The sequence below is a fragment of the Polyodon spathula genome, chromosome 19, assembly GCF_017654505.1.
Source record: "Polyodon spathula isolate WHYD16114869_AA chromosome 19, ASM1765450v1, whole genome shotgun sequence".
In the NCBI taxonomy this organism is placed as follows: Eukaryota; Metazoa; Chordata; class Actinopteri; order Acipenseriformes; family Polyodontidae; genus Polyodon; species Polyodon spathula.
The window spans coordinates 1,237,854-1,261,406 of NC_054552.1; the positions used below are offsets into that span (position 1 = coordinate 1,237,854).

The 23,553-nt window shown below is 38.2% G+C and overlaps 2 protein-coding genes across 2 annotated transcripts in view; one reads left to right on the plus strand and one right to left on the minus strand.

Annotated features, from left to right (window-relative positions):
- The window catches only part of LOC121294714 (anoctamin-3-like), a 45,884-nt gene extending 22,655 nt beyond the window's left edge, over positions 1 to 23,229 (plus strand). Inside the window, 16 exon segments of the mRNA XM_041218746.1 lie at positions 279 to 375; positions 4,241 to 4,285; positions 4,287 to 4,305; positions 13,306 to 13,388; positions 15,805 to 15,945; positions 16,595 to 16,759; positions 17,224 to 17,260; positions 17,357 to 17,468; positions 17,814 to 17,871; positions 18,273 to 18,370; positions 18,861 to 19,012; positions 19,385 to 19,537; positions 19,710 to 19,857; positions 19,972 to 20,052; positions 20,215 to 20,320; positions 20,564 to 23,229. Of these exon segments, the coding sequence (XP_041074680.1) occupies positions 279 to 375; positions 4,241 to 4,285; positions 4,287 to 4,305; positions 13,306 to 13,388; positions 15,805 to 15,945; positions 16,595 to 16,759; positions 17,224 to 17,260; positions 17,357 to 17,468; positions 17,814 to 17,871; positions 18,273 to 18,370; positions 18,861 to 19,012; positions 19,385 to 19,537; positions 19,710 to 19,857; positions 19,972 to 20,052; positions 20,215 to 20,320; positions 20,564 to 20,746 (1,678 nt within the window). The 3' untranslated portion in view covers positions 20,747 to 23,229.
- Positions 4,667 to 12,107, minus strand: muc15 (mucin 15, cell surface associated). Its single transcript, XM_041218745.1, has 4 exons — positions 11,867 to 12,107; positions 7,997 to 8,874; positions 6,845 to 7,015; positions 4,667 to 5,173 (listed from the first exon to the last, which is right to left on the minus strand). The coding sequence occupies exons 2-4, from the start codon at positions 8,838 to 8,840 to the stop codon at positions 5,046 to 5,048; spliced, it is 1,143 nt and encodes a 380-aa protein (XP_041074679.1). The 5' UTR covers positions 8,841 to 8,874; positions 11,867 to 12,107; the 3' UTR covers positions 4,667 to 5,045.
- Positions 23,230 to 23,553: the final 324 nt, after the last annotated feature.

Genomic DNA, 23,553 nt, shown 5'->3' on the forward strand with positions numbered 1-23,553 from the left:
GGCATGTGGATGGTTATCCCCAGTTCCTGCATGTTATAGAGGTATACAGTACCGTATGTTAACAAAATCAACTGCAAAATGTTCTGTTTTTTTATTTTATTTTTATAAAGAGCAGTTTCAGACTCCATGTTGAGATAACAGGATAAATACATTGTTCAGTTTTAGCGTAGGGATCACAGATGGCATAAAAACAACAACTGCTCTGCTATAAGAGCCCTGCAACCTGCTTCATGCTGCCCTGACCTGTGTCTTGTTTCCTTTTGTTTTCATTTCTCAAGCAAGGAGATCTGTGACGCGAATGACACTGTCATGTGCCCTATGTGTGAACGCAACTGTTCATTCTGGAAGCTCAGTGATAGCTGTGTGTATGCAAAGGTGAGCCTTCCTTCACATGCAGGGCCTGAGCTAGGGCTGCCACTGGTCCCTGTTTTCCCAGGATCGTCCTGGTTTTAAGGAAGGTGTCTCAGGATTTCAATTTGCCTTCCCAGGACGCTAAAAGATCCTATTTTTTTAGCCTCATCCTATTTTTAATATTTTACTCCACATCCATGTAGATTACTACAGCGCAATGCCAGTGCCCTAAATTGAGCACAAGTTAAATAAATCAAGGTACTGTTTAAGCACTAGACGCCCAATTTGAATTGGTTATCAGTTCTGTAGTAATAGGCTTATTATCAAGGCTTCCTATTGGGTGACTGTAGGAATTCGAGAGAGTTTAAACTTTTAACAACCCCCCTTCCGTTCCAATGTCCCGGGTTTGTGTACCTCAGAAATGGTAACCCTAGCCTGACCCTCGTTTATTGCAGCTACTACTGTAGATTGGGATATTGCTATTGAATTGGCACCACAAGGGGAGACGGTATAGTAAAGAGGGGGTTGGGCACACACTCACACAGGAAAAATTACTGAAGATAATTAGTGTAAGGGTAGGAGAATGTAGGACTGGAAATAAGACTCCCATTGCATCGCAGTTTAATCCAGTCATAGTTTTACTATGAGTTTAATAAGACATAACTGAGCTTGCTACCTATATGCTGTGACTAATCAAGCTCGTAGTAAAACCTGGAATGGGTGAAACTGCTATCCAACAGGAGTCTTACTTCCATCCCTGAAATGTATTTAAAAACGCTTCTAGTATGCTACTGTTTCAAATCCTAAAATATTAAGCTTGGCAGTGACAGTGAGCAAGGAGTGAGAATGCAGAAGCTTTAATCCAAATACATCATCGTAAGATAACAATTCTCATGAGTTACGCAGAACAAATCCTCTGAGAATGTACAGCCCCAGCCAGCAGTCTCCTCTCTCAGTGCCGTGCATCTCAAACACCATCTGTGTAAGCCTGTGAACATTAATAAGCAAGAAGCTACAGTTTAATGTTTTTTCATAAACGTTACAGCAATACAAAATTTTAAATAAATAGATGAACTTAAGAACAAAAGAAAGGTTTGGGGATGAGAAAAGGCTGTTTGGCCCATCAAGGCTCTTGCCCATGTTAGCACACCCTTCGTCACTACTGGGGATATCTGATTTAATAGGACAGAATCCAGTGTTTCTTTTACTGTTCCCAGTGTTTTAAATCCTAACTGTCACCCGGCAGGCTATTCCATGCCTTTATAACTCTGTATAAAAAAGTGCTTCCTGCCTTCCATTTTAAAAATGACTGAACCCTAAATCAAATAAAACTTCAGCATGTCGTTATGTGTTCATAAAAGATAAAGAAATATAAAAATCGAAAATGGAATCTGACTATTCTGATTCATAACTTATCTTGTATTCCTCATTATAAGTTTAAAATAGGCATTGCAGTGAGAATCAGTCTGGGAAATTGGATGCATGTTGCAGATGGCATTTTCACTGGCCTGACATGCAGTCTCCTTTAGGAGCTGTAGTGGTGATGTAGCTACTCAGTTACAAGCTCCCCAGTCACTAGCACATGCATAATTATGGGTCTATACTTGACAAGAGTGTCACTTAGGAGAAATGAATGGAATCACAATTTTATGAATGTCGTAACTTCTAAATATCTCCGGAATTAATTATTTTTTATTAATATGCAAAACCTGACCATATTATTTCCTGTCAATCTCTGTGTGTTTACCAGTAATCTGGTTTCTATACAACCTGCAAATTACATTGTTTATGTTTACAATAAGCTGGTATTTTCATAGTAATATAATTTTAAAACAAAACAAAACAACAGCAACAGGGATTTGCATCGTTTTATTAAAATGAAAATTTAGGCAGCAGATTTAACTTCTGTAGGCTTACAGTTGGCACATTTTCCATAAAGGTACAAACTAGCCCTAGTGTTTGTAGAATACATCTAATGTGGATATATTAACAGTGATGTAGAACAGAATACAATAACTATTTCGGATGGGAAAGCTTTTGAAATGAAAACTACAGAGCATCTTTAAAAATTAAATATATATATATTATTATATATATTATATATATATCATATATACCCCTCGTTCTATTGTAGATTTAGATATATTGCGATCCTGAAGTTGGCACTCCATTTTTACTGTCAAACCGTGTATGCCTTGACTGCAATATAATAGGCACTTAGAATTACATCACAAACAACAATATGCGAGCAATTAAAAACAAAGCATTCATATCGTACTGTTATCATATACACACATATTGCACAATAACACAAAGCAAATTAAATATCTACTTGCTGAATTGGTTTTTATTTTAGCCAACGAGGTGTTCACGTGTGGCAGCGACGCACTCGCAAAAGCCACAAGGCAGTGATGTCAGCTCCCTAGCAACAAGCCTCCTATGTTGTTGTTGGGAATGGATTCTTTCGATTCAGCGGGTTTGTGCATTTGAGAAAGGAGTGGAAGACTCATGAAATTAATTGGAGACTGAAGTTGATGAGAAGCAATTACCCTCCGCTGCACAAATTAAAACGGTGTTCAGCTTTTTATTCGAAAAATGAGAAAAAGCAGGTTGCGTAGAGGATTTATACTGGACTCAGACACCCGCGATATATTGAGTGTGTGGTATATATTTATATATATATATACCCGGGTTAGGTTTATTTGTACAAAGTTCCAGGCAGGTTGGTGAAACAGGCAGGGTTTAGTACACAAAATCAGGTTCTCAGGGCGATCCACGGTCAGACAACACGGTAGTCAGAAATAATCCCGTGGACCGCCTCTTTCTGTAACACCATCCCTTTTCCCAGGCGATGTCACTTCCCAGTCAACAGCCATCTGGGAACTGTCATTTCCCCCGGTCCGCCATCTTGCTTCCGGTAGCATGAGGGCATAACTTGCCTCACGAACCTCCCATTTATAACCCTGCCCCCTGCCCTTGCTTTGTCACTATATATATATATTATATATATATTAGATATATTATATATATATATATTATATATATATATATAATTTAACTTATATATAGCAGTCCTGCTTTCAGCTTTAATGGGACACGTTTCACAATAAATATTTTCTACCAAAGGGGAAAATAAAGAACATACAAAATTTTATGAAAGTATAGAAAATACTAAATACTAACAGGTCTTTCTTAATTAAGAAATAGTTTTAACTAATGCACTCGCTATATTATTATTACTTTCTTAATCCACATCTCCATAAACAATGTACAGATCTGAGCAACTTTTTGTAATATTAGAAACAAACTTGCAGAGACTCTGTTTGGCAAAAAATATATATATATATATATATATATATATATATATATATATATATATATATATATATATATATATATATATATATATTATATTAAACAAGGATTTGTTAACTATACAATATGGGGAACTGTATACACAGGGGTTAGATAAAAAAAAGAAAAGCCTGCAGCAAATAAATAGCTCACATTTGTGTGTAAATGAGCTGACAAAGACTGCTTGAGAATGTGCTGTTATCATGTTTTAACTGCTGTTCCTTTGGCTGTTGTTAAATGTATAAAAGGTGCTTCTTCCTGTTGCAAGGGCATTGTCTGATGTTGTAGGCGTTTAATTGGTCACAGCTATGAAGTTCTCAAAATGTATGACTCGAATATATTGCAATGATATGAACAGTGGCAGATCTAAATTTTGGAACACAGCTGCATTCAAGTTTCAAGTTTTTAAATAAAAAAGAAATATATATATATATATATATATATATATATATATATATATATATATATATATATATATATATATAATTTTTTAATTAATTATTTTTTTAAGTATTTTTCATTTATGTTCCTCCAGGTTACACATCTTTTTGATAACGGAGGAACTGTCTTCTTTGCAATTTTTTTTTATGGCGATATGGGGTAAGGCAGCTTTTCTTTGATTTTTCACCCCAGTTCCATCCTCATTTCTTTCCCACTAAAATAGTTGGATTTCATTGCTTAAAGAAAGCAGGTGCATTTTATTATTATGCAAACACCAAACAAGTGTGTGTGTGTGTGTGTGTGTGTGTGTGTGTGTGTGTGTGTGTGTGTGTGTGTGTGTGTGTGTGTGTGTGTGTGTGTGAACAAGATGCTCTCAAAGGGTGCTATTTAAAAAATAGTTGAATCATGTAGTTGTTGACATTAGTTGTATAAATATATATATATATAGTTATATGTGTGTATATATTATATATATATATATATATATATATATATATATATATATATATATATATATATATATATATATAATATAAATGGTGTTTGTAAGGCTAACATTGCAGAATACAGTAAAAATTGTGTTCTTGCCTGGGAACGTTACAGCAATCTCTTTGGAAGCTAGCTTTGAATTCTATGTTGAATAAACTTGCAGAGGTTTGTGTTCACTGGTAACTTTGGGCATTTACAGAAAGGCAGTTTCTCTTACCAGAGGAAACCTGTACGTTTCTAACTTGACAGTCGACAGTGAATTATTTGAAATTAGATGTTTTGAGGTTGTTTTTTTTGTAATTCAAGCCAGCTTGTCAGATACTAGGTGATGTTTTTTCTACCTAATTGCAGTATAAATAATTGGGTTATGTTAATTCATTTTTATGTTAGCCCATTCTTGTCCAAGTCCACTAAGCATTCTGCCCTTGTGAGTGGATGTTGGCCATTTGGATAGAGTCCCCAGTGACTTCAGGATTGTAGTATGCTGATCCCTCATAGCGTAGATCAAGTTGATCGGCTGAGCTGTCCAATCGGAGAACTGCGAGAAAAAGAACAACAGTGAATGTGAGCACATTGGGGAGGTGTAGTGATCCTTGTGTCTATGGAGAAGCACAGCTAAGAGATGAAACTCAGTAATGGCACCTGTTCTAAAACCACTGCTTACTGATGAAAAGATTCACACAGGTGCTCCAAGCCATTCAGGGGACTACAATGATTATTTTAGACAAACAAGTATACAAAAATACATTCGTTAAAAAGTTGTAGTATAATAGTGAAGATTACATTGCTGTGGCGTGTTTTTTGGTAAAAAAAAGAAAAAAAAGAAAATGACCTCAGGAGTTCTATTATTGTCGCAGCAATGCCAGGGTCACTTAAATGGATTTTACATTCGTGCTGGTTAGGGACTTGACTGAATACAGAATACATTGAACCTGTAACATTTACACTGAAAAACAGCACAAAACAATTGCAAAACCTATAAATTACTGCTTGACCTTTAAAGCTTTTCAGAGGGAGCATACTTCAAGAGGAAACTGAGGTTGGAATGCATTTGTGCTACAAGTGTTTTGCTGCCTAATTACACTTACTCATTTCCAGTATTTTCAGCTGGGAAAATGTATTATAACCAGGCTTTAATTGGGCCACTAAATGTATTAAAAGTAAAACTTTTTTCTGTGCAAAATGCAGCCAATTGAGGTATGCATTGGCTATACAAGCTTTAACCCAATACATATTTTAAAAGGTATCAGATAATAATAATCTTTATATAGCGCCTTTCATAGTGGACCACCATCACAAAGCGCTTTACAAGAGACTAGGGTGTGTGAACTATGCCTCAGCTGTCACTTACAATAATGTCTCACCTGAAAGATGGAGCACAAGGAGACTAAGTGACTCACACAGTGAGTCAATGGCTGAACTGGGTTCCTCCTAGATACAAGCCAGTTTTTTTAACCACTGGACCACACAGCCTCATGAATACTGCTGAAATACTGTTGAGATACCATTCCTACGGCTTTGGAAAATACACAGTTGATTTGGACATTTATTCATAGCTGCTGCCTATTTTTTTAGTCTCTTCTGAAAGCTTTTGAATGATGCACGTCTTCTTGAACGTGACCGAGGGGTTCTTAAAGAGCTGCTAAGTGCATTAGTGATAAACAAATGCTTGCATATCTTGCACTTACATGTACTCGGTGGCAGATGAAGAGCTTAATGGAATAGCATGTACCACTTTGCATGAATTAACTGAAGCGCATGTGGAAGCATGACGTGAACAACAGTTAAGGAAATACCTCACTGGATGAGTTGAAACTGATCTCATGAAAAGCTTTTATAAGGCTCCCGTAACAAGGTCAGGCCATAGTACCCCACTTATCAAAACAGTCAGTAAGTTCAGAGAGTTTCGGTTTCCTTTGGCTTACTTAAACCCATTATTTAATGACCTCTTCAAAAAAAAAAAAAAAAAATTAACCTCTTTGGATGCCAACTGCTTATTTAAATTCAGTGTGGTACCCACTGTTTGTTGTGCCAGTAGATAGTTAGAAGATTATATTTCCTTGTTGTAGGAATACATTTGCATTGCATGAATATTCTTACGTGGCTAAAGAACGTTTCCAAATGTTGTCAATGTAAAATGGTGTGGTGCTTTTTAATTTGTGTATGCTAATCAGTATTAGTTACAACCAATCAGGATTCCTAAAAGTACCTGGATCTGCAGACACGTCTTCATAGAGTCTGCGGTGATTGAAGGACTCAGATTTTTTCTTCTTAAATATGAGGTAGAGGATCAGAGCCACTAGTGAGATTCCTAGAGCTGTTCCAACGATGGCTCCCACTGTGACACCAACGTCATTTTGTTTACTTTGAGGAGTGGATCCTGACAGTGAAGTAGAAAAGGGCTCATGTTAGTTTTCAGGGGAAATATCAAAATATATTAAAAACCTTTTTTTAAAAATTCTTTATGGGACGGTAACCAGTTATAAAAGATTTACATTGTTGCTATTTTTTTTTTCTTTAATCAGCTTGGTTTTATAAATTAAACAATTTATATAAAAAATGTACCACCAAAATTCTATTGTACAAATTTTTATAAAGATTGGGAAACATGCTCCCCCTCAGATTAACTCAGTTTTATAAGAGTCCATACTTTGCCTTTAAAAAGAATCAAGCCTGTGTAAAGGAACTTGGCTGCTGTTCCTCCCTGGACTTGGTGAAACTCGACTCTCTTTGTGTTTGTCAGTCACACATACTTTCCACTTCCCCCTGGTGACAAGGGACATCCAAATGCAAAATTTCCCTTCCTTTTGTCAGACTAATCTAGTTTCAGGTAACGGGTCAAGGAATGAAACCCTCTTTCTGAAAAGGGTTTTTTTTTTTCCTAGTACCACATTTCAGATATTGGCAACACCAAACTGTTGTGTTCAGTTATGGGAGAGCAATTTCCTGTTTTGTTTTTCTGTAGGCTTTTTCTCATAGTATCTGCATTGTTTTCCCCTCTGTATTTACCTGTATTAAAATAAAATGAAAAAGATTTGTATTGTTTGTAAATCAAAGATATCGGTGTGTATGATACCAGCTTCTTGTGTTCTGAGGTTGGAGCTTGTTTGTTTTTAACATATTTTCCCTTTCAGATGCTACAGTACATGAAAAAGTTAAATTGAGCTGTTTTGCCTACTTCTTTTTGTCAAAAAGAGGGCTGATAAATAGGTAATAAGATCCATTATATTGTGCATTTTTGTAAAGGTTACGGTATAGTTAAGTGTTAATGATGTTTCAAAAAGGAGACTCAAGCCACTGTTTTTACCAGTTTAGGCACTTGTGCACAACGGTATGAAAGTAAAATGATCACAAGACTCACCTCTGGAAGGAAAGGATACGTTCCCTGACCCCGGGGTGGTGGTGGTACTCATTTGATTGCGTGTCGTACTGCTCTTGATGGTCCCTGGAGATTTTGTAGTCATGGGGGTGGTGTTTGCAGTCGTACTGCTCAGTGCTGTTGTTGTTCCTGCTGTTGAGAAGTTTGGGGTAGAAGTGGAGAAGTTTCCGCTTGGGGTAGAAGTGGAGAAGTTTCCGCTTGGGGTAGAAGTGGAGAAGTTTCCGCTTGGGGTAGAAGTGGAGAAGTTTCCGCTTGGGGGAGAAGTGGAGAAGTTTCCGCTTGGGGGAGAAGTGGAGAAGTTTCCGCTTGGGGTAGAAGTGGAGAAGTTTCCGCTTGGGGTAGAAGTGGAGAAGTTTCCGCTTGGGGGAGAAGTGGAGAAGTTTCCGCTTGTGGTTGTGGAGTCGTTTCTACTGCTAGAAGTGGTAGATGAGAAGGTGCCTGTGGTTGAATAGTTGCCCCCTGGAGTTATTGGATTAAGCGTGGCCGGGGCATGGGTTGTGATCTCTGTGCTGGCAGTAAGGGCTGTTGTTGTTTCTGGACCAGTGCTAGCACCTGGTGTCACAGTGGCTTCCCCTGCAGTGCTTGTTGAACTATTTAATGTGCTTGTGGTGGAAAATAAATTTTCTGAACTGGTTGTTTTCTCCGTGGTTGGTTGAGGTTCAGCTATTGTTGTTGATGCTAGTGGGACTGTGTCCTGGAATGGTTTTGTTGAATAGGTTTCTACGGTTTCTACAGTATTGGTGGTCAATGAAATCTGGGATTGTGTGGCCCCTAGGAGGCCAAAGATTGAAATCATTGCAGTGATAAGTGTCAAGGGAAAAGCCATCTTTACTGGGAGCAAGAGTCTCTCTATCAAGATCCTAAAAAAAAGAAAACTAGTAACTTCAGTTGTGCTGATACTGGTAAAGGGAACATTTTGTCGAAATGATCAAAGCTTGTCTTCATAGAAATAAAAAAAAAACACAATAATAGCAAGGGATTTTACATGAGGATCAGGGTTGGGGTCAATTCCTGTTTTTCATTTCCAGTTTCATTTCCAATTCCTTTCTAAAATCAATTCCCATTTCCCATTCCCATTCCCATTGCAGTTAGCCATATTCTGTTAAAATGAGCTTCTCACAGTGTCAACACATTGCATCAGTTATTTTTGTCTCTAACAGATAACTGTTATTTTGAAGGAATTGGAATTGGAGTTGGGAATTGATTTTAAAAATAAATTGGACTTGAAAAGCCAGAATTGACCCCAACCATGGTGGGGATTAAAGGCATGTGTAGGTCATAGGTCATATAGATGAATATGCATATATATATATAATATATATATATATATATATATATATATATATATATATATATATATATATATATATATTATAGATATCTTGTTGCATGGACCTTTAATAAATAATAAACAATAAGAAACATCATTCATGATTAAAGTATTACTTTGTGTCGCAGTAACACAGCATGATTTGATCTCTCAGCCTAATTCTGATGATATTTATACAGGTTAGCTATGAGTATGCATACTTGATTCAACAAGGTGCCTGGCTTGCAATGACTCATTTAAAATAGCAGCATCATGCTGCTTTTATGTGGGTGTTGACTGCCAGTTTACAATAAAACACAAACTAAGAATACAAAAACAAACACAGTACAAGAACGAACATGCCATCTTGTAAATAATACATATAAAACAATATGTTCCTGAACAAGAGGTTCAGTGGGAGGAGTACATTGTAACAGCAGGTTATTTTTTTGCTGCCTGATATTCATCATAAATCCCAAAACTTGTTTTCTGCACTCTTCCTTGCTAGTGCATAAGGATTATACAGCATCTCGTCCTTGTCATTGCATAAGGATTATACAGCATCTCGTCCTTGTCATTGCATAAGGATTATACAGAATCTCGTCCTTGTCATTGCATAAGGATTATACAGAATCCCGTCCTTGTCATTGCATAAGGATTATACAGCATCTCGTCCTTGTCATTGCATAAGGATTATACAGAATCTTGTCCTTGTCATTGCATAAGGATTATACAGAATCTCGTCCTTGTCATTGCATAAGGATTATACAGCATCTCGTCCTTGTCATTGCATAAGGATTATACAGAATCTTGTCCTTGTCATTGCATAAGGATTATACAGAATCTCGTCCTTGTCATTGCATAAGGATTATACAGAATCTCGTCCTTGTCATTGCATAAGGATTATACAGAATCTCATCAATGCATCCAAGGCCATTGTTGATTGAAAGTAATCAGGAAGCTGTTGGGGTGCCATGTGTGTGAAACAGAACCATCTGGCACTAACTATAACCCTCCTTTGCAGTTTCAACTGAGAAGCCAGGGAATGACTGGGCATGGGTGGCTTAAACTACATTGTTTCTCTTGAATACAGATATAAGTCTCACAACACATCTAAATGTATATTTCTCTTATCAACACCTTTCAACACAACTAAGTGGCAACCCTCGAGGCTGCAAGAGCCAGTACTTCAGGACTAACCCTTACAGCACACCCTTACAGAACCTGTTAAACAGAATTAGTTATTTAAAGAATTCCAGCTCGGTTTCACCGTCATCTTCTCTACTGAATTCCATATAGAACACAGTAAGGCATAAGTCCCAATGATGTCCAGACAATGCTTGGGGTGGAGAATGTATTGTCTGAATCTATAAATTACTAAAATAAATCTGGCTGTTCTGGTTTGCCCCACCTTATGTTTAAAAGAAAAGCAAGGCATGTTGTTTGAACAGTCAGCTTCACATGACTGTTGAAATGAACGTCCTTCAATAGATGACTTGTTTACGTAATCAGATTTGCTAAAATGTGTTAAATAATTAGTAACGTGATTCAGTCTGCCATTCAGCTTGTTCATAAAGTTCAGAGCTCACCTCACCAAGTACCTTGATTGAAACATGAACTATTATGTACAGTAACCCTAGGTCAGATTATACTTAATCGCTCAAATGCTCTGGACATCCTTATATGTAATAGAATCTAAATATTTCTCGATGTCTTAAACTTGGAAGTACATCAATGTTACCAATGTTGAACTCAAGACAATATTTTCTGCATGGCATGAAGTTGGGTCAGTTATTTAATTCAATAGAGACAATAGCAGTTGTACAGAGAGGCTGCATAGCTCCACGGGCCCTTTCATTTGGAACGCTTCAAGTACAAAACAGCCTGATATCATTAGTTAAACAGGTAGCTTACTGCTTTCTCACTGTACTTCCTTATCAGCTGGTTACATTGTTATCGAAACCTGACAAAGACTGCCAGTGAATGAGGACACTGTTTGAACTGCAACAAGTACTTCCCTTGAAAAGCTCTAGTGTACAGCGTAGAAGTCAGAAGAAATCAGGCAGTGATGTCAGTGAAACTGATTTTTACACCGTTTTGATTTTAATGTTACAAAGCTACAGGAAAAGAAATGACAAAATCAGGTTAATTTAAAAACTGAAGCCCTGCCAACTTAGCACTGCCGCATTGTGAATGCATTGAAATTATAAAACAAAGAAAACATTCTATACAACTTTATATTGTTGGTACAGTAATGTGAAACCATCTAATTACTGAATGTTACCAGAATAGCTGAAATAGCTGAGATACAAGTCGTTTGTTACCATGTAACCTGGAGAAACAGGTTACCCAGTTACCCTGCTGCTAACACATCTGTAAATACAGATGAAGTATACGGTTGTAAACTTTTGGTCAGTCTTTAAAACAAGTGCCTATTCTGCACTTTACAGTACATGATGAATACAATTTGATCAAGCATTTAGTAAGAATAAAGTGTGAAATATGTCTATGTCATATCATACAGAATACAAAAGGCCACCTACCTTGTGCTTCTGATCTGTAGAAAGGCAGCTGCAATCTATCTTGATTCCCAGGGAGCCCTGCTTACAGGTGCAACAGAGAAAGTGAGTCAGACAGAAACTGTGTTTTGAATTAGACTGGAGAGAACAAGCAGGCTTGGCTTCATATCCATAACAGAGAGCCTGAGAACTGGACTGACCTGATTTCTTTACCTGCTGTACCTCCAAAGCTTGGCTGCATCCACAAGCAGGGAGGGGCAGTCAAGGTGTGCCCCCCCCCCCCCCCCCCCCCCCCCCCCCCATATACTAAGATCTAATTTCTTTGCAGTCAGCTTTGCGAAAACATATCCTGGCCACTCTTTTACCTGCGTCAATACATAACCGCTATATTTGGAAACCCAATCTGCATGGATATCTTTAAGGCTGCTGCCACGTCATAGTATCTTTTTCGCCTTTTCAACAATGCTCATGTGTGTGTGGTGGCGTCGGGGCATGCTGAGAAAGATATGTTCCACCTGAGTTGCCTCATGGGAGTCGTGTGGAATTGGACTGCATACTGCCTGATTTGTCTGTATTTCTAGAACTGGGTGGCGATGTCACTTCCTGGAGTTTGCTGACAGGGGTTGGGTTTCCTCCAAAAACCCTGGGGGCTTGTGATTGGTCAGAATAATCTGCCACTTCTCAGTTAGATCGTGATCATCACACCTTACACGTCTGAATCAACAGAGGAAACGTTGTGGGGGTCTGTGCACAGAACAGGTGTTGGAGACAAAATTGAAGCCCCTGCAGTATTGAGTACACGCATTTGTATAAATGGCACAATTAACAGTGATGAACCCAGACTGATTCTGTACTTTCTGACCTCAAACACACCTTTATGGTAAACACACCTATATGTCTGAAGCTACCACATTGCACTTCACTTTGAGATGTCATATAAATGGCACCTTAAGAATGTGGGATTGCTGGTGCGTTGCTGTTTGCGTCCAATCCCCATTGCACACAGTATATCAGATGGAAAGAAAACCCCCAGGATTGTTCAACAGGATGCAGCCACACCTACCAGCACAAAACAATACAAGTAATGCTTTACAAAACTGCAAAAAACACAAATATACCTGAGCAATCTGTTTAGAATGTGTGTACATCCAGCTAGATTAAAATATATTGAATCCAAGATGTGTCTAATTGTAACGCAGTGATTAAGAAAGGGATGAGCTACCTCCGTGAGCCTGTATTTAGTTTCAGCATGGCGGTGTTAGCTTGTCAGTGTGGCTGGTGACAGCACTTGCTACCCATTGTGAGTGCAGTGACTCGCAACATGCATTACATGATACATTTCAAGGATTTAATTCTCATAAAGTGTCATCTGCAAGACCAAAGTGTCTGCGTCATTGAAGGTTTTTACAATCACTCTTGTAATTGCAATCCAAGGCTGGTCACGGCATTCTGTTGTATTACAGCCACCGTGTTTCTGGAGTTTTGGAAAAGGCGACGGGCAGAACTCACTTATGACTGGGACCTCATTGACTTGGAAGAAGAGGAGGTAGGATTGAAGGAAGTACTGTGTCGTGTTTAAAGGCTTAACCCGGCTTTGGCCCATAGGTGTTTTAAAGGCAGGTTAAATTATTCATTTTCTGTTTTGAGAAAATTAAATAATATACATTGAAGCTTGGTTATAATGACTACTCAAGGGATTATGTGAAAGTGATCCTTAATAATAGGTGACTTAACATGATAAATACTCCCCCCTGCCCTCCTACATTAGTAGTGGGACACAGAGGAGGGCATGTTATAATATTGTACATTGCCACTTAATGCAAATTGCACAGTTACATTTTGTAATTATTATATACTGTAACAAGTTAATTTGTTCTCTTGTATAAATCACCTAATGAATACAGTCAGATTAAAATAAATAATTAAATAAATAAATAAATAAATCATTGTATGCATTTAATTTTCCCTCAATTAGCTGTCATAATGTTGACTATAAAGGTTAATTGTGCTACAATTTACTTGTATCCCATATTGAGATTTGAATAGCTGAGACCCTGTACAGTATGTAAACCATAGCAGTTGCATTCAAGATCAGTACATGATATTAATGATAACAGGTGTGACAGTGCGAGAGCCCTGCCTGTGTGTTTGTTGGGGATTCACGGTGTGTGAGATCATTTTGTAGTGCACAGGACAGGTGTCATGGCCGTAGAGCTAAAAGACTGCAGGTCCCAGAAGCCTTGAGGGCTAAATGGGAATCACCTGGGTGCATTTGGGGATTGTTTAAGTTAATTGTTGTTTAAGTGTTTGTAATTATTGTAATGGGTGTGTGTATAAAATATGTATTTTGTCTGTGTTGGTGGTGGGTTATGAAGTCTTGTGTTTATGTGAAGTCTGTTTGTGAGTTACTGGAAGTCCCATGTGTACAGAGATACAACTGTGTGGTGTATGTTTTTCAACTGTGTGTGAAATGGGTAAACTGCTTAGCACTCCTGTAATAGCTCAGCTTGTTATGAGATGGTTAGTCATGTACTGCAGCACTCTCGTGGTTTAGGAAGTCAATAGGAGACCTCAGTGGAAATGCAGCCTTGTCAGGGCCTGTACTGGCATGACTGGAATTAAGAGAGCCTGGAGATTGATAGGGCAATTTCTACATCCTTATTATTACCCTTTTGGAAAACAGGATGAAAAGACAAATCACAAAGCAATAGGGTGCACTGCAGAGAAGCAGCTGTGAGAATAATGCATAAAGTGATAATGCAAATGCCCTCTTATTCCTTATCAGAATGGGATGGCTTGTTATTGACTGTGGAAGGCTGAGTAATATACACAGATAATGCTGTAATAAAATGGGAGCAATTATCAGTCCTGGACACAAAGGGTGTAGGTTTATGTTTTCAGTTCTAAGGAACTGAAAAAAAATTACATGTCGTTATTGCAGACTTGTTATGTAAGACTTCAGATTTCATTTCTAAAGCTTTAGTGTAGGCCCACTGATAAGGCTTGTGATTAAAATGTAATTGCATTCGCAAGCTTGACACTTAATAATGGGAAATGTTTCTGCTCTAAACAGATTTAAAATCAGTAAATACAAAGTCCCTTTACAATGGTAATTAACATGTTCATCTTGCTCAGCCAAACTCCTAGTCGGCTGAATGAGCAGTTCCAAAAAACTCATTGCCTTTTCACATCCAACATGTCATTCAAAATGACACCTTTATAAAGGGGTAGAGGAATTATCCACTCCCTGTCTGTTAGAACAGTCAATAATGTCCATTCAATAACAGGACTTTTAATGCGCCCAATTCTGTACAGTATATGACCTTCTTAAAAGGCACACCCAGGCTATGTAATGGGAATGTGTATCAAGTTATCAAGTTAAGTATTTGAATTTGTTGTTCAACAGCTTACATGGGGTATAATGCTGATTTTGTTTGATCTGCCTCTTTGTGCCTTAGCTATTGTGTTGGTAATCCCTGTATGAATTAATGTTTACCTATGTGTAAACCTGTAGAGATTAGCAAACTGTCTGAAGGTTGGTTTCTTTTATTATTGGGAGATGCAGCAAAAGTTTCCATTTTGTAAATGATTTGATCTTTGCATTGCAGTTCAATAATGGTGTGACACCTATAATAAAAACATCTTGAAGTGACAGAGAAATGGAAAGCAAAAAAAAAAAAAAAAAATGACAGGAACAATGCTTCCCAAATGTGACAAGATGAAATAGGTCAAAAATATGGAAACCAAACTGAAGTAGGGAGTTTAAATAAGTGAACAGTGACAATATATTGTAATATAGTCAGGCATTCAAGAAATGCAAAAGAAAAAAAACAAATAAAAAAAAAACCCACTGCAGTTGGTTTCACACAGCATTGAATTTATCAAATGCGGTTCCGATGCTGGGGAGACCGGTGAGCCATCTCAAAGATACCTGTTGATTTGTTTATGCTGTCCTTTGGCAGGAGGAGCTGCGTCCCCAGTTTGAAGCCAAGTATTCCAAGGTGGAGAGAGTCAATCCAATCTCTGGGAAGCCGGAGCCCTTCCAGCCCTTCACTGACAAGCTGAGCCGACTCATGGTATCTGTCTCAGGAATATTCCTCATGGTACGAACCAGGAACCAGGCTCCCAGGGGCTCACGTTGCTAAGTGCTGGCTGAATGTAACATTGCAAGGTGACATTGCAAATTGAATGAGGCATCAGAAGCTGTCAGCAGCTTGACAGCAGACAGGATTCAAATTAAATATTAATCCAGCATCTAAAATACTTTTTGGCAGTGCCATCACATGCTTTTTTTTTCATTCCATCACATTCTACTGCACAGTTCATGTAAAAACAGTAACAGTTCCCTCTAGTGGGCCTTTCAATAACTGTAACTGCATTCAATAAATCTTTTCATTTCACCGAGGGCTGGATGTACAGTGTATGGATTCTTGGTCAAAGGGGCGCTTTGTAAAATGCATGCAAAAAACAAACACCCTATAGTACATACACACATACATACACACATGCATACATGCATACATACATACACATGCAAACATACATAATACTATATGCTCTAGTGCAAAATCTGCACTTTTTTTCTTCCTGGAGCCCTCTTCAGAGACAGATGGCTTGACATGGATAATCTAGATACTGTATATGCACAAGGATTCAGACATAGACACACGTCTTTCTCGGTCTCTGTGATACATGTTTGACGGTGCACAGCATGTCCTGGTTGAATGTAATCTCATGTGCGTCTGTCTGCAGATTTCCCTGGTGGTCACCGCAGTGTTCGCAGTGGTTGTGTACCGGCTGGTTGCCAAGGAGCAGTTTGCCTCATTCGAATGGGAGTTTGTCAAGAAGAACTGGCAGTTTGCGACTTCAGGAACTGGAGTCTGTATCAACTTCATGATCATCATGTCACTCAACGTGGTGCGTTTCCACTGCAGAACTCCTGGGTGGTGTGTGTGCATTGCACAGCAAAGCATTGTTTCGGAAAGGCTTACTAATCATGTGTTGAAACAATGTAGTGAATTGTAACTGATCAAGCATAGTCAAAGTATGGTAAAGCAGACATTGTAAATCACAGTGAAATATGACAAAGAATTGTTAATATATATACCTATATATATATCCGTAAAAGAAAAAAAACTGCCCCATGCCCATTTACCATAATCAATATTAATATGGGGTAATATCTTTCTTTATTGCAATGCATAGCATTGTTTGCAGCTAGAAAAAACATATTTTCTTTAGCTAAATTTGTTGGGAATCAAAGGGTGACAATAACACCCAGTACATTATCTGTATATAACCTATCCAACTTTCCAGTAATGTGCTTTTCACTTGAATTCCTACTCACATTGGCTTTTTTTTCTCTTATCATTATTTTTAAGGTATATGAAAAAGTTGCATACCTCCTTACAAATTTAGGTAAGCGGGCACCTGCTTCTTTACAAATACAAAAACAAGTAATAGGTTTCTTATAGTGTAAATGAAATGGAATAACTCATCTTTCTGTCCATTCAGAGCACCCCCGTACAGAATCGGAATGGGAGAACAGCTTTGCTCTCAAAATGTTCTTGTTCCAGTTTGTCAACTTGAACAGCTCCATCTTTTATATTGCTTTCTTCCTGGGAAGGTAGGTAATAGTCTAATGCCTAAGTTAATTAAATTGAACAGAATTGGATTGAGGTAAGATACAAATCCATTCATTGCCGATCGGTTTGTTCATTGAATGACAAGTAAGATACTAGCTGTTTGACTGACGGTTTGCTCTGAGTATTGGAAGTGGCTAAAATATGCTTGATGTTTACATGATTTGAGTTCAGTACAAATTTGCCAATGGGGTGTGCTTTGGGGAATTTACTGACAACAGATGGTGCAAGAAAGTTGCTGTTAATTTACAGGAAGATACAAATGATTGAAATCCATCATGCGTGTCAGTATATTAGATTGAGTCGTCATCTTGCTTTGTGTTTCCTAGGTTTGCCGGTCGGCCAGGGAAGTATAACAAACTATTTGAGAGATGGAGGTTAGAAGAGGTAAGCAATTTGCCATATGATGTGTTTTTCATTTAATTCGTACAACAAAATACATAACAGAAGGGGGAGTCCAATCACCGTGCTGGAGGGCCACTCCACTCCAGGATGGAGGTTTAATTGGTTCAATTAAACAATTTAGAACAGGGTTAGAACAAAGACCAGGAGTGGAAGGGCCAGTTTTGGACACCCCTACCTTGTTCGAAATTAAACAAACACTGAAAAAAAGAAGCAATTTCCTTGTAACCAGTGGATATTTTTTTCTGGCACTTGTGCCATTTTTAACCTTTGGAACATAGTTAATATAATTTTGTCAGATGGAAAACACACTTGAAACCATTTCAATGTGATTTTCTTTTTTAATGCACGTGGGTTTTTTTGTTTGTTTTTTTATTTGTTTTTAGTGTCATCCTAGTGGCTGCTTAATAGACCTCTGTATGCAGATGGGCATCATCATGGTTTTAAAGCAAATCTGGAACAATTTTATGGAGCTCGGTTATCCGTAAGTAACAGAGGCACGAGCGTGAGCAGCACTCGCTGACACAAGCATGAGAGAAGAGGGAACCAAGGCTCTCTGTACCACTCCCTCAGCAATAACTTTCCCAATTCCTATCTAATCATCCCCTGTGATCCAATGGTTCAGCTCAGCAGATCATTGGACAGTTACACTGTATGAGTTAATATGATGGTTCTAAAGCCAATAGATTGAGTGAAATGCTTATCAGCTCTTTCCAGGGGGCATACACTATACTACTGTATACCAGCCAATAGAAGAGAATATAAACACAAGGGAAGCAGTAAAAAGAACACAGCATTCAAGCTTTCGAAACCAGGACTGCTGAACGGTTGCCATTCCCAACACCACTGTAATGTTGATTAGGAGAGGGGCTAGTGGGAGACACAGCAGTGGCCACTTTTGAGAAACACTGCAGCTCATCGTGGCAAATAAGAGGTACGGGAAGTGAAGAAGACATCTATTTGTTTTGGTCTAGGCTGCTGCAGAACTGGTGGTCCCGGAGGAAGATTAAGAAGGGGAGTCCCAGGCAGAGTATGGAAAACAAAGGGATTCTACCGCAGTGGGTTGAGGACTGGAACCTGCTGCCCATGAATCCACACGGCCTGGTGGATGAGTACTTGGAAATGGGTAAGACATGCTGGTGCTGTTTTCACTGTATTGATGTGCTGCACTGCGCCACTTCATGCAGAACGCATGTGTCTCTTTGCAGGCACATGATGCAATACTGCATGCTTTCTGTGACAATGATGGATGCAGAAATTCATGCAAAGCTCTATAGACCCTTCTTTTAATACATCATGGAGAAATTAGATTTCCTAAATGTTTCCTTTTATTTGGCTGATACAGAACATGCAGTATATAAATGCCCTATATCTAACCTGTATAGTATTGCACAATGTTGTATGTATTGTATAACACTCAGCTGCACACAGTTAAAAAAAACTATTTTCCATGTTTTGTAACCAGACTTTCTTTTTTATTTGTATTCTGTTTCTCCAGTGTTGCAGTTTGGTTTCACCACGATCTTCGTGGCAGCCTTCCCCTTGGCGCCTCTGCTGGCTCTGCTCAACAACATCATAGAAATTCGTCTGGATGCCTATAAGTTCGTCACACAATGGAGACGACCAATGCCAGCCAGGGCTACAGACATAGGTGAGCCCCCTCGCAGACCTGCCGGCATACTGAGATCATGACTCGACACACATCCCACAATATCATGCTGTCTATGCAGTTCAATCGTTAGAGTGAAATTGCCTTCTCGGGCTGTAGCAATCCAAGGCATGACATTTGGGTCCTGCTAAAGCCTGATCCCACTGTTTTCCAGGTATTTGGTATGGAATTCTTGAAGGGATAGGAGTCCTCGCCGTGATAACCAATGCGTTTGTGATAGCCATTACCTCAGACTACATTCCTCGATTCGTCTATGCATTCAAATACGGACCCTGTGTGGACCAGGGCTACAGGCATGAAAAGTAAGGAAAACAATTTCTACCACCCAATTGAATCTCATGTTGCAGCTGTTCTTCTCACTGCTGTTACTGTGTGTGATGTCTCTGTGCCCGTCTCACTGGCAGTATTGTTTCCAGGTGTTTGAGAGGCTATGTGAACAGCAGTTTATCATGGTTCAACATGGCGGAGCTGGGCAATGGAAATTCAGGCTATTGTAGGTATGTATGTCTGCTGCCTGGTGCTATACATGGTCCCACATTGGTTTGTACTGGTTGATAACATTCATTTTTTGCATAATGTGATCTAAGATTGCAGTGCTTGCTGTCCTGGAATGGAGCAATGCGATTGGTTAAATTTGATGTCATGATGTGTCATTGCAGGTATCGGGATTACCGGGCCCCGCCCTGGGGTTCCCCGCCCTATGACTTCACTCTGCAGTTCTGGCATGTGCTGGCAGCCCGCCTTGCTTTCATTATCGTCTTTGAGGTCAGCGGACTGTTTGTGTTACTATACTGTTTATTTAACCAGGATAGAAAACAGCTGATTTTACTTCAGTAATACTATGAAATAGGTATATGAGAATGGCAAAAAATATATATTATGGGTTGCAGAAAAGAAAAGAGAATCAATTTCTGGTTGTCCAATATGTTGTGTGTTTTTTTTTTACTTTTATTAATTCCAACCCTTTGAAAAGCTTAATTTGTTATTCTTATGTTTATTTCTCCTCAGCACCTGGTGTTCGGGATAAAATCCTTCATCGCCTACCTAATCCCGGACATACCCAAAGACCTGTGTGACCGAATGAGGCGGGAGAAGTACTTGGTCCAGGAGATGATGTACGAGGCAGAGCTGGAGCACCTACAGAAGGAGAGGAAGAAGAACGGCAAGCGCTACCACCACGAATGGCCTTAGCATTGCACCCGCAAAGCAGCTGTGCACGTGAACAGCACGGGACTTGAACAGCACCAGAGAAGAGAAAGAAGAGCTGGAATCCAATGGGAAGCACCTTGTCTTGGAAACCACATTCACGTCCGATCAGGAGTGTATCCGCAAAAGGGCAATTACCCAAGCATGACGCGGAAGGCAGTGCAGAGATTTTATTTTACTTCTGATGCGTGTTTTTGAGAAAGTAAATATATAGACAGTATGTACTGAAAAGCATACATTTGCAATGAGCATCTGTGTATTATAAACAGCCACTTGGTGTAAACAGAGCAGTTTGACAATTAGCCAGACTTTGTAAATTAAAATTTAAAAAACAGTTTGAAAGCTGCTTAGACGCTTGTGACTTCACATTGCGCTAATGGCCCGGTGTTTGATGCTAGCTCTCCCATAAGCTTGGTCCCTCAGGACTTGTCCTGTTTGTGCAGTCTGAATGCTACAAAGAGTAATCTTAATGTCTACTATGCAGATCAAGGACTGTACATCACCATAATATACTTTTCATGTAATTTACAACATGGAAAAAAATGCAGCTGTTTAAAATGACCCAAAGACTTGTATTGCAGCACACAGTAATATCTGCTTTATAAATAATTAAAAATTGAAATTTGCTTTTAAATATATATATATATATGACATTGACAATATCATATGGTCTTTACAATTTATACTGTATCATGTTTTCCCATGCATTTCCATTAAAATAAACCCTAAAAATATAAATGAACACAAAGAAGCACATATGTTATTTTTGTGGTGATGTACAGTTCTTTTTTTTCTTTGAGTCTGTTAGAATCCAGCAGCAGATAATTCTTCAGTTGAAGTTATTCCTGCATTCAGCTTGATGTTGATTCTGAAAACAGTCCCGTTTTCTTGTCCGAACCGTTATCAAGTGTTTGTTACCAGCTGTGACCAAGAAGGCTGGTTTCATCCAGAAACAGAATCAAGGCATAATGAAGGTGATATTTTTCAAAGGATGTACAGTAGGAATGGGAAGATTACTTAGAAACCTTTCTCTGCTCCCAGGATGGCATGTCATTCAGGTGTACAGTACATACATTTGTCAGATTCACTGTTTGCCTTCAGGCGGGGTTTACCACTTTTTGGCTGAAAAATCATGAGTCTTGCCTTATTAGAGATCCGTCTGCTAAGAAAAACATATCGCTGTGAAATAGCAGCCTCTATAATGCATCCTCAATGCTACATTTAGAAGAGGGGATCTCTGTACTGTCTTAAAAACAATGTTGACGTCATTATATTTCAGACGTTGGCAGGTGTCTAAAGTACGAGACTCTTACTGACAATAGGTTTTTTTCAACAATCCAAAACTTAAAAACTTTGCATTTTCTCAAAAGCAGAGAATACACAGTGAGGACATACATAGGGGGTGTCACTAGATAATTTATTTGATCAGAGTGATCTGACTTTGTCTACTAGAGAGATGCAGTCAACTGAGGCTGGCTCAACGAAGCTTTGAAGTCCCAGTCCCGGTGGCAGATGGAAATGCAGCTCTTCAAAATATATGTACATCTTTGTATAAAGATACATAACTTTCTAAGGATGATTGAGGGATGTTTTTCCAACAGCTTTGCTAGGATTACTCATTTATATTGAATGTCAATAGATTCAGAACTAGCTCTTCAGGTGTCATGTGTTTTGATTTGATACAGCTTTGTCTCAAAGTCTGTGCTGCTCCCTAACCTGTTCTTAGGGTTGTGTTCTTTTATTCCCAGCTGTTCACGGTTAACGTCGAGGCAGGCACTGATCTAGGCGCTGTTGCAATAAGTCAGCTTAACAAGTAGTGTGTTGTTGCATTTCTAGTTCTGGTAAGAAGTTTGAAAAAATTACACTGTGTGTAAAAAAAGATTGTTAGTGCAAAGATGAAATGTATACTGTAGTGCACAAAAGTATTGATACCCTTCTGTCTTGGAGCACATTTTTTATGCTTAATGCTCAAAATTGACATTTGCTCATGGTCATAACATTGATGTGAATTGGAGTGCCAATACTTTCAGGGATCACTACATATATGTACGTAAAATGCATTTTACCTATAAAAAAAAAGAAGCTTTCAATGTCCTCAGGAATTCGAGTATGTTGAGTAATGATAGCTGCAAAACGTATTTTCTAAAACCTTAAACAAAATGTATCGAGCACCTAGCTTTTTACAAATCGCGTTTGCATGTCTTAGATGTGTTTGTGAATTCTGCAGAAGAAAAGGCCTATTAGCATGCCGTCTCAGAATAATTCAACAAAAAAAAAAAAAATTGAAAGCATGTTCAAAAAAAGTCTTGCTATGGTCAGCAGAACTGCAAATATTCAGAAGGTCATGTCTGCTCATATTATGAATGGTTCCATGTTATTAATTGTCAATGCCCCAGTGGATTACATTAGTGGAAGCCCCTTGCAAATGAAAACTGAACCATACACTGCATGCAAAAAGTTAAAGAAGCTTCAACCAAAAGAAAAATCTTCCTACTAAAATGTATTATTATTATTATTATTATTATTATTATTATTATTATTATTATTATTATTATTATTATTTTATTATTGCTCTAAATTTTGAACTTAAATAAATTAAATTTTTTTAATTTAAATCTATAAGATCTGGGGCTTATCTTATTATTTATCATCCTGGAATAGAAGGAAATAGTATACCATAATAATTAAAATTCTTTAATTCAATATACAAATAAAAATATATGTTACAAATAATTATTTAAAAAAATATTTTTTAGAAATTAATCATGAGTGATTATATTGAATATGTATTT